Source organism: Somniosus microcephalus, chromosome 3 (assembly GCF_052327205.1).
Source record: "Somniosus microcephalus isolate GS21.2 chromosome 3, FLI_Smic_1.0, whole genome shotgun sequence".
Lineage (NCBI taxonomy): Eukaryota > Metazoa > Chordata > Chondrichthyes > Squaliformes > Somniosidae > Somniosus > Somniosus microcephalus.
The window spans coordinates 129,295,685-129,306,720 of NC_140989.1; the positions used below are offsets into that span (position 1 = coordinate 129,295,685).

General features: G+C 45.5%; 1 protein-coding gene across 4 annotated transcripts in view; it reads left to right on the forward strand.

Annotated features, from left to right (window-relative positions):
• Positions 1–11,036, forward strand: part of LOC147121399 (homeobox protein Meis1) — a 345,102-nt gene that overhangs the window by 52,439 nt on the left and 281,627 nt on the right. For all 4 annotated transcript variants that reach the window (XM_085981619.1, XM_085981618.1, XM_085981616.1 and 1 more), the window contains exon 7: positions 9,298–9,406. In XM_085981619.1, coding sequence (XP_085837745.1) covers positions 9,298–9,406 — 109 coding nt within the window. The remainder of the gene's footprint in view (positions 1–9,297; positions 9,407–11,036) is intronic.

An 11,036-nucleotide genomic window follows, 5' to 3' on the forward strand; every position in this document is an offset into this window, starting at 1 on the left:
ATTGTAGCAGCATTGTATTAATAAAGCTGCTTTGAATACAACAGTTGTCAAACATCGAATGGAAAGCAGCATTTAATTTTTTTCAACTGTAATTACACTTAGTAGGAACTGGGCAGTGAAACAAGGATTCTACTTTTAATTCAGTTTGTTGTGAGAAAGCACCAGTTTATATGACTTCCCGTCTCACTCATCTCTAAAAGATAGATAAACATTTTGTGCATTTTTTGAGATCACATTAGAGAGTGACTGTAGCAGAAATTGTAATAAACTGCGATGGAATCCAACATTTCTTGCATGGTCGCCTGTATAATGTGGAGATAGCTGTGTGAAAAGGGAAGGTGCCCAGCATCTAAGACCCAACACAATGAAAATGCAATGAATCGGAATGCCTCACAGATCATAGCGGAATCGGAATCTCCAGCAAGGAAAATCTTTTCATGGTGAATTAAGTGGTGGAGGAGAAAAATAATGATGAAAAAAGGTATGCTCAGTTTCACAAATGCTGCACCCGGAGCTCTGCGGTGGAAGATTTAAGAACCTTAGTGAAGGCTATGAAGAATAGAACGTGGAAAATTGAATTTACTAAACAATTAAGCATTGAATTAGCCTGCATCCAGTATTGGAGAGAGAGAAAGGGAGGAGGGGGGAGGGGAAAGGAGTAGGAAGAGGCGAATAAATCGGAGCAGCTCATTAAGGGATCGTGAATATGTCAGCCCAGTTGTGTGGCAGAGGATAGTTGCCAGTGAATCATTGCACAGTTCTTTTAAGCAACCTTTTCTGTAGTCACACACTTAATCTGGTTAATAAAAGCTTTTCTGCTGAGACCAGTCTGTTTCTCCATATTTTCTCATATTATATCCAGCTTTTCTATTAATTACAAGTTGTATTGCCAATCAACAAGAGTAGTAAAGGACAGAATAAATGGAATGAAAGTGCCCTGGAGATGTCACTTCTAGGATCTGATGTATCCCGGAACTCCCATGGGTCTGTGCAACCTCCCACATGCCTTGCTGGTCTTTTGTTCAATTACAGTTAATGCAATAGTTTGCCATTTTCTCCTTCTAATTATATTTTCAAGTGGGATTTGTACCACATAGAAAAACATCCTTTTACATGTTGAGGCACCAGGGCTTTGTGCCTGGTATTCTCAGTCCCCTGAGTGCTGTACTATTCTTTCTACAGAGCTCTGAATAAACAAGTCCCCCTTTTAAAACCTGCAATGGTGCAAGCTGACAATAAATACTTTAACCCTGCACACACTGAATATGTGTTCCAGATTACAGCTCGCAGCTTATTTTCAATTGCTTTCAGTGTCAAATCTTTCAGTGGTATTTTTGCTACCTGTTAAATTTTCTTATGATCATTAGCAGTCTTTTAAAAAAAACAGTGTGCTGGAGCACTTGTAAAATGAAAAATGAACATCATGTTTAGTGATCAAACATCCCATGAGGTATAATGCTAAGATTCTTGAATCAGCAATAACAGCAATTAAAAGCCTCCCATAAAGGCTCTGTTTCTCCTTTGTGACAACAGCACTTGATATTTATAACATTGTCGCCATCTCCCCTTTCCACGCTGTACAAATAGAGTTTGTCCCCAAGGCAAGCACCAAACTATGTTGGAACCTGGGTCAGTATTTTCATCCCCCTACTCCCCGCCTAGCACAGATGCTCGGTAGCCAGTGCTTGGGTTTATGAAGGCAGGCGGACACACACACACACAAAACCGGATAGCTGGCAAGACAGTTTCTCTCTACGAGTTGGCCGCAAACAGACCTCTGGATTTGTGGGTAGATAGAAATCTGCCTGGAATGGTTTTATCTCTGTGGATGGACTTTTGTATTGTAAGTATGAATATAACAAAAAAAGATCAGCAATAAAGGGAAAAACAGAAGTGACTCCTGGTCCCAACAGGTTAGAATTCCTGCAAATAAGCAACAGTTCTCAAGGTAAAAAGTCCTGATGTGAACAAAGGGGCCCTTACCTTGAAGGGGTTATATTCGTGCATTATTCCAGTGGGGAGCTCTGGAAATTGCCGCTAAGCACACATATGTGAGCACTATCATTTTCATTAGCTTAAAATTTAAATTTACTCTCCTCAGAGCCTTAACGTTTCACATCGGCGCAAATCAGAGCAGTTTGCACTCAGCTGCATAATGCATTTGAGGGGGGTTCGGGCACTGGGACATCTTAAACTGTGCAGGTAATGGAAGTGTTTTAAAATACAGTACATACAAGCATGTTGTTATTACGACGTTCTTTTAAAGGGAAGGGAATATTTGTTTGCAATTCAATTCCCTGCCATATTTTTAAAAAGTGTTTACTTAACAGAAGCGGCTAAAGGGAACAGTTCCTTACCAACATGGTCCTCCAGTAAGAGGGCTTTATTGAATCGCTACTCATCCTTTTCATGGATACTGTAGAACCTTTTTTTCAAAGTAATAAAAACTACCTGTGAGAATGAAATACTGAACAGGGTTGTTGAATATTTTGAAATACAGCTTAGATTTGTCCAAGTACATGACACAAGAAATTCGAAATCATCTAAATTAACACAGGATTCAATTTATACCATATAGTAACTTTCTTTCATTATAAATATGTTGTGAATATACTGGCCTGTGTGTATTTAGTGACTGTGGTCAGGGATATTGAGAGTGGGAGCTCTGAAAGGGAATTAATACTGCTTGCATCATAGAAGTGCGATGTTTTAGTGACTTTTCAAAAATACATCAATTATTCACCCTTAAGCTGACTTTGGACGCCATGTGTAAGTTTACCCTTTACATATAAAAGCCCATCCAGGATGGCCAGCAATGTATTGCTGCGTTTTAAAAGCTTGTCCTGAAAGCTAATTAGATTTTTTTGGTCTGGTGACAAAGTACAGATTTGGGAGGAGAGCTAACCATAATTGTTTTTTTTTATCCTCCCAGAATTTAATTTACAGCCAATTTCTTTCCAATCTGAATGTAACTTTGAAACATACCCAGTGATAAGAAGCAACATCTGTTTTCTGCTCAATAGTACAAGGTGGCCGGGTATGGGGCTGAGTGTACAGAGTCCACGTGAGCCCTTGTTTCTTTTTATCCCAGATCTGGTCCGTTTGCTACATACCGATCAACAAGCAGCTGACTCTAAGTGAGCCAGTATGGCCCTGGTTTTATCATGTAGCAAATTTTAAGCCCCTTTCCCACCCACTCTTTATTTCAGCTCATGCAGCTTTATAGCGTAATCAATCTTGAATACTGTTACCGTTTTGCTGCTAAGGGCAACATACATCTTTGATGCTAAATTAACATGCTCAAATTTAAAGGATTATCATCCCTTCCATAGTTTAACTTCACCATGCTTGTTCAGTTTTATTGTTACAGTAGGCTTGCTTTCCTGATGTAATATCTTTTGCTGCTGCTTTCTAAGGCAAATATGCTTTTGAATATTAGGTTGTCCACAGGAATGAACATAGGAACAGGAGGAGGCCACTCAGCCCCTTGAGCCTGTTCTGCCATTCAGTTAGATCGTGGCTGATCTATACCTTGGCTCCATAACCCTTAGGGGGAGAAATTCAGCATCGCCCCGTTTGGGGCGCTATCTTTTAAAAGTTGAAAAATTAGCGCCAGGTGCTAATGTTTTTCAACTTCTAAAAAATTTGGTTTTGCGCTCCAGGAAGGAAGTGGAGCACTAAATCAAACGCTCCACTTCCTTCCTGGAGTGCAGCAGGCAGCAGGCTGGTACCAGGTAGGTGAGCAGCGCTGCACAATGGGCCGTACAGCACTGCCGCCTTGGAAGGCCCCTTCCCTCCCTTAAGGGGAAGGGCCATCGCTGCAGGCTCTGCAAGGGGAAAACGTACCTGGTCCCCGACGGTAACCGTGAGCCCGCCCAATCAGCCCGATGCACTGCAGCAGAGTAATGGGCTGATTGATCGCTGGTGAAGAAAATGAAAATAAAAACAAAAAGAGCATTTGAGAATTTTTTCCACTTACCTCAACCACCTCACCTTTAAGTATCGCTCCCAAAGTGCCCGGCCTCCCGATGAACGCCTCCTGCAGCTGCCGGTGTTGTCACCCGGCGATGCTGCAGGGGGCGGAACCAAAGTTCTGGTCCAGGGCGCTACCGGGGTGATGCGCACAGCGATGATGTCATGATCTCTGGGCGAAGGAGATCGGCGCAATGCCATACCGCCGCTGCAAACCTCCCACCGAATATAGCGGGAGGGGATCTTCTCGCCGCACCTGGTTGGTAAGTGATTAGTGCCCCGTTATCGCCCCCTAGAGGCGATAATGGAAGGCACTAAGGTGCCCAATTTCTAGCCCTTAATACCCTTGCCTAACAAAAATCTATCAATCTCAGTTTTTAAATTTTCCATTGACCCTCAGCCTCAACAGCTTTTTGCGGGAGAGAGTTCTAGATTTCCACTGCCCTTTGTGTGAAGAAGTGCTTCCTGACATCACCACTGTATGGCCTAGCTCTAATTTTAAGGTTATGCCCCCTTGTTCTGGACTCTCTCACTAGAGGAAATAGTTTCCCTCTCTCTACCCTATCAAATCCATTAATCATCTTAAAACACCTCAATTAAATCGCCCTTTAATATTCTATACAGAGGGAATACAAGTCTAGTTTCTGCAACCTGTCCTCGTAATTTAACCCTTTCAGCTCCGGTACCATTAGTCCAGAAAGTTGATGATATGCAAAACAGCATTAAAGAAACTTTTGTGCAATGGTAGGTCAGAAGAATCATTTCCGATTAATTTGTCAACTTACGTGGTAGTCTGCCATATCGTTTCTTGAAATTTAATTTGTGTGAAAAATGATGGATCATTTCTGGCAACTAGTTGGTTTCACAGTTTACAAAACCAATGAATGTTTATGCATGAAGCTGCACAAACCTTCAGCTTACACAGCAAACAATTGCTTAGTTTAGAGTGCTATTAGTTCTAACTGCGCAGATTTTAAAGGCCGAATTTTAACTCCTGGCGGAAACCGTCCGGCATCCCACACCATGAGTCCTGGGAGATTTTAACTCCCAGTCAGCCTCATCTGCCTAGGTCCCTTCAATCTGCTGCCTGAACTCAGCAGGAAGAACTGGCTATCCTCCGGGCGGGATCGGGATGTCGAGCGGGAGTGGGGTCTCGGAATGGTCGCTGGCACTCAGATAAGTGCTGGGGTTGGGGGGGGGTGGGTGGGTGGTGGGTGACCTGGAGGGTATCGCAGTCAGGGGAGAAGGGGGAGGGAATCCTGGTGCAAAGGAGGCCCAAGGTTTCCTTGTGGGGCATGAAGGAAGACTCCTGCTCCATCCGGTACCACAGGGAAATCAAACAAGAATGAATGCACGCACCTTTCTGGGGCTCTCCTGGCTCCCCCCCCTCTTGTCGGCAGGTTAGCCTAGTGAGGGAGCCACAGCGGCTTTCCTCCCGCACAGGCAGCAGGTTACAATTGCTGCCAGGCTCTGATGCTTTCTGGCAGGCGTCCGGCTCGCCTGCTCCGACCTGTAGGGAAGGCAGTGGGATGGCAGCGGGTGAGTCGCCATGGCCATTAGAACCGGCTGCTTTCCAACCGGGCGGGCAGGATTAAAATCGGTCCTCATCCGTTTCACGTGCAAAGGCACGGTTGTGTTTTAAGTAGGGATTCCAAGGAGAGCATCACTCAAATGGAGGACTGCAGCCTCTGCTTACAGTTCTCCCCTTATTTACATAAGAACATAAGAACATAAGAAATAGGAACAGGAGTAGGCCAATCGGCCCCTCGAGCCTGCTCCGCCATTCAATAAGATCATGGCTGATCTGATCCTAACCGCCAATCCACTATCACAGAACCATCTCCTGAATCTAACAGAATTAGACACACGAAATAGGAGCAGGATCAGGCTACACGGTCCCTGGGCCCGCTCCGCTACCCACAGGGCCATGACCGATCCGAACCTAGACTCATGTCCAAATTCCTGCCCGCTCCCCATAACCCTTAATTCCCTTTACTTCTAGGAAACTGTCTATTTCTGTTTTAAATTTATGTAATGATGTAGCTTCTACAGCTTTTTGGGGCAGCATATTCCCTGGACCTACCACCCTCTGAGTGAAGTAGTTCCTCCTCATCTCAGTTTTGAAAGAGCAGCCCCTTATTCTAAGACTATGCCCCCTAGTTCTAGTTTCACCCATCATCGGGAACATCTTCCCTGCATCCACCCGATCCAACCCCTTCACAATCTTATATGTTTCAATAAGATCGCCTCTCATTCTTCTGAACTCCAATGAGTAGAGTCCCAATCTACTCAACCTCTCCTCATATGTCCATCCCCTCATCCCCGGGATTAACCGAGTGAACCCTCTTTGTACTGACTCGAGAGCAAGTATGTCCTTTCTTAAGTATGGACACCAAAACTGTACGCAGTATTCCAGGTGCGGTCTCACCAATACCTTGTACAACTGAAGCAATACCTCCCTATTTTTATATTCTATCCCCCTAGCAATGAAAGCCAACATTCCATTGGCCTTCTTAATCACTTGCTGCACCTACATACTAACCTTTTGAGTTTCGTGCACCAGGACCCCCAGATCCCTTTGTACTTCAATCCTTTCCAGTTTCTTGCCATTAAGATAATAACTTGCTCTACGATTTTTTCTGCCAAAGTGCATAACCTCACACTTTCCAGTATTGTATTCCATCTGCCAAATCTCTGCCCACTTACTTAGCCTGTCGATGTCCCCTTGCAGGTTTTTTATGTCCTCCTCACTCACTACTTTCCCTCCCATCTTAGTATCATCTGCAAACTTTGATATGTTACACTCGGTCCCCTCCTCCAAATCGTTAATATAGATTGTAAAGAGTTGGGGACCCAGCACTGACCCCTGCGGAACACCACTAGTTACTGATTGCCAGTCTGAGAATGAACCATTTATCCCAACTCTCTGCCTTCTGTTAGATAGCCAATCCTCTATCCATGCCAGAATATTACCCCCAATCCCGTGATTTTTTACCTTAAGCAATAATCTTTTGTGTGGCACCTTGTCAAATGCCTTTTGGAAGTCTAAATACACTACGTCCACTGGTTCCCCTTTATCCACCCTTTACGTTACTTCCTCAAAGAACTCCAGCAAATTTGTCAAACATGACTTCCCCTTCATAAAACCATGCTGACTTTGCCCTATTAAATTATGATTATCCAAATGTCCTGTTACTGTCTCCTTAATAATGGACTCCAAAATTTTACCTACCACAGATGTTAGGCTAACCGGTCTATAGTTTCCAGCCTTCTGTTTACTGCCCTTTTTAAATAAGGATGTTACATTAGCAGTTTTCCAGTCTGCCGGGACCTTTCCTTGGATTCCTTCTGCTGCTCCTGGTCAAAACCTGTGTATTTTCAGCTAGGTGGAGATACAATGCACCACACCCAAGAAAACGCTAGTGTTCCTTGAAAGTCCCCAAGCTTCACACTGGAAAATGCCACCGATGGCAGGACAATTGCACATCTGCAATCAGTGGTGCTCTATCGCCATTTAAGTGCCTAAATGAACAAATTCACTCTGAATACTATTAACCTATATGTAGCTCTGAATGTCATTTAAACAGTGCACTAGCATAAAGTACCCACAGGACCAAAACCACTTGCAATAAATCACTGGGCTAGTTAATGGGTTAAAAATTACTGTCACAGTGGTTGGACCACATATCTGTTCAAATGTTAAGGCCTCACAAGTGCACTATACGTTCCTGTATAAAACACCAACTTGTGGATGCAATTAGTTAACATTTGCTGCCAATGAATATTAAAAAAGCTAAAAGATCAACTTTTAATTTGTAGGCAAAGAAGTAATCTGTTACTTCAGAAAACTGTGCTTTTTCTTTTGCCCGGAAGGGTGGGGTTAACAGAAAAAGAATAATATGCTCCCACACAGTGAGTGCCTAATCTCGGCCAGCTCATCTGGGAGTTGTCGCAAATGATGACAAGCCATTTCCCCACAGGAAAACTGGAGATCAAGTGGAGCACTGCTACGCTTGCACATCTCCCAGCTTCCAGTTCCAAGCTGGCATTGGTGAATGTGTGCAATAGATCTCTATCATCTGGAGCATCGTTTGTGATATGAGTGGATCTAAGAAAGTGGGGGCGAGGGGGGCGGGGGAAGGAAATAATATTAGGTGAGAGGGGGAAATTAATAAAGTGAAAAGACCAAGGTGTTAAGTTGTTTTTTAATGTTTAATGATTTCATTCTGCATAAATTTGTCTACTGTATTTGTATCTTGAAATAATTGTTACACCTAAGTCATTTTAACCTAAGTTTCCCCATGCATCTGTATCCTTCTGTCTGTGATAATGTCAAATGATTTGCTGATTAAACACAGAATTGGCTTGAAAATGTATATCAGTAATGGAAGAGTCTGATATTTATCTGTTGTTAATCATTTCTAATAATTAACGAGTACAAGTTTTTTGTGTTGTGTAATTAGTTACGTCGTAATGATGAGAACTATGCTGATGTGATTTCACACCTGTGGTGCTGAGTTAGTTAGTACATGTGTCCTCAGTGATCAGACTGCACAAAAGTTAAAGTTTGTTTTTCACATGTGGCAGAATATAGGCAAAGGGTTAGGATGAAAGATACATACTCAAGCAAGCAATACAACAACAGCAAGAACTTGAATTTACAGAGTGCCTTTAATATGGAAAAACATTCCAAGGCGTGTAATCAGACAAAATGGACATCGAGCTAAAGAAGGAGATATGAGGAAAGGTGACCAAAAGCTTGGTCAATAATTTATATATATAAGAAACAGAGGCACATGGAGTGTGTGAATGAGAGTATAAATGGAACATGTAAAGGCAGGTCTTGTCATGAAAGCAATGAACTATTAATGAATGAACAATTGTTTTTTTGGGAGAGGTGGGAGTTACTTTGTATTCATTGTCCATTCCCTCTGTGGGCTGCCTATGCTTAGCAATCTCACTCCTTGAGAAGATGGGCAGGAGACTTGAACCAGACCAGTTCTAATGCCCTGTGTAACCAGATGCCAGGAAGCCTTTTGATATTTCCTCATTCCTTGGTTAAAGTGCCTGACCTGTTCTCGCTGCCAGACCCTGGTACACACCTTAGACCAGAAACTCAGTGTGGATTCACAGAGGCTGACTGATGTGCACAATGCTGTGTGCCCTCCAAGGCAGTACCGCGTTGATGCTCTAGCCAACGGTGTGAAAGTGCCGCCCAAGAATAAGACATACTTTCTGCCCATGCTTTGTGCCTGAGATAATGTGTGATGTAGTGATGATGCTGTCAGCATTCAGATCCCTTATCAGTATCGTTCCCTCCTTCAGACTTGGAACAGAGATCACGATGACACAGCATCAACGCGCTCAGGCGGGACACCTGGGCCCTCCAGTGGGGGACACACGTCACACAGTGGGGATAACAGCAGCGAACAAGGTAAGAGACCAAATGATAATTCTCAGGTTGATAAGGCTGTGAAAAAAGCTAATAGAATTCTAGGTAATATCTCCAGAGACACAAAATATAAAAGCCAAGTGGTAATGATGAGCCGATGTAAACCATTCATAAGATCTCAAATTAGAGTACTGTGTATAGTATTGGTCTCCACACTATAGGAAGGATATAGAGGCGTTAGAGAGGGTACAATGAAGATTAACTAGAATGCTGCCTAGTATGAGGAAATACAAATATGAAGAAAGACTCGAAAAATGGGGCCTTTCTTCGTCAGAACAACGCAGATTATGGAGCAATATAAATGATAAAAATGATCAAATGCTGGGACAGGATAGATAGAATCGGACTGTTTCCAGCCATTGAAGGGTCAAGAACGAAGGGCCATAGATACAAGATTAAATGTAAGAGCTTCAGAAAAGAGGGCAGGAGGAACTTCTTCAGACAGAGAGTTGTGAGGGCTGTGGAATTCACTTCCAGGGTGAGTGGTTGTGGCAGAAAGGATGTCAATACAGTAGTAGTGAGGGCAATTAGAGTGGCCCACAGCCACCATAGCTCATCACAAACCAGGGATTAAACAGGAGACTTTCCTGACCTGTCTGGTTCAGTAAAACAAGGAGAGCCACCTTAGGCAAAAATAGTTGCAGTGTTGAAGAATGATTCCGTGCTATTTTCTTTTCTCCCTCCATTTTTCTCCCCCTTACTCCTTCCCTGAAGGCAGTGAGTCTGTTGGAACCTGGTTGCTCAGGTGTCAGTGGCAATCCTGGCCTTTGCTCAAACAACTGTTGTTCATGTGTGAGGAGTGGAGGGGAGTGGAGGGGAGGGGGAGTGGAGGGGAGGGGGAGTGGAGGGGGAGTGGAGGAGAGGGGGAGTGGAGGGGAGGGGGAGTGGAGGGGAGGGGGAGGGGGAGTGGAGGGGAGGGGGAGGGGAGGAGAGGGGGAGTGGAGGGGAGTGGAGGGGGAGAGGGGGAGTGGAGGGGGAGTGGAGGGGAGGGGGAGTGCAGGGGAGGGGAGGGGGAGTGGAGGGGAGGTGGAGGGGAGGGGGCGTGGAGGGGGAGTGGAGGGAGGAGTGGAGGGGAGGGGAGTGGAGGGGAGGTGGAGGAGAGGGGGAGTGGAGGGGGAGTGGAGGGAGTGGAGGGAGGTGGAGGGGGAGTTGGGGGGAGTGGAGGAGAGGGGGAGTGGAGGGGAGGGGGAGTGGAGGGGAGGGGGAGTGGAGGGGAGGTGGAGGGGAGGGGGAGTGGAGGGAGTGGAGGGGGGAGTGGAGGGGAGGTGGAGGGGAGGGGGAGTGGAGGGGGAGTGGAGGGGAGGTGGAGGGGGAGTGGAGGGAGTGGAGGGGAGGGGGAGTGGAGGGGAGGGGAGGGGAGTGGAGGGGAGAGGGAGTGGAGGGGAGGGGGAGTGGAGGAGAGGGGGAGTGGAGGGGAGGGGGAGTGGAGGGGAGGGGGTGTGGAGGAGAGGGGGAGTGGAGGGGAGGGGGAGTGGAGGGGAGGGGGAGGGGGAGTGGAGGGGAGGGGGAGTGGAGGGGAGGGGGAGTGGAGGGGAGGGGGAGTGGAGGGGATTGGAGTGGAGTGGAGGGGAGGGGGTGTGGAGGGGAGGTGGAGGGGAGGGGGAGTGGAGGG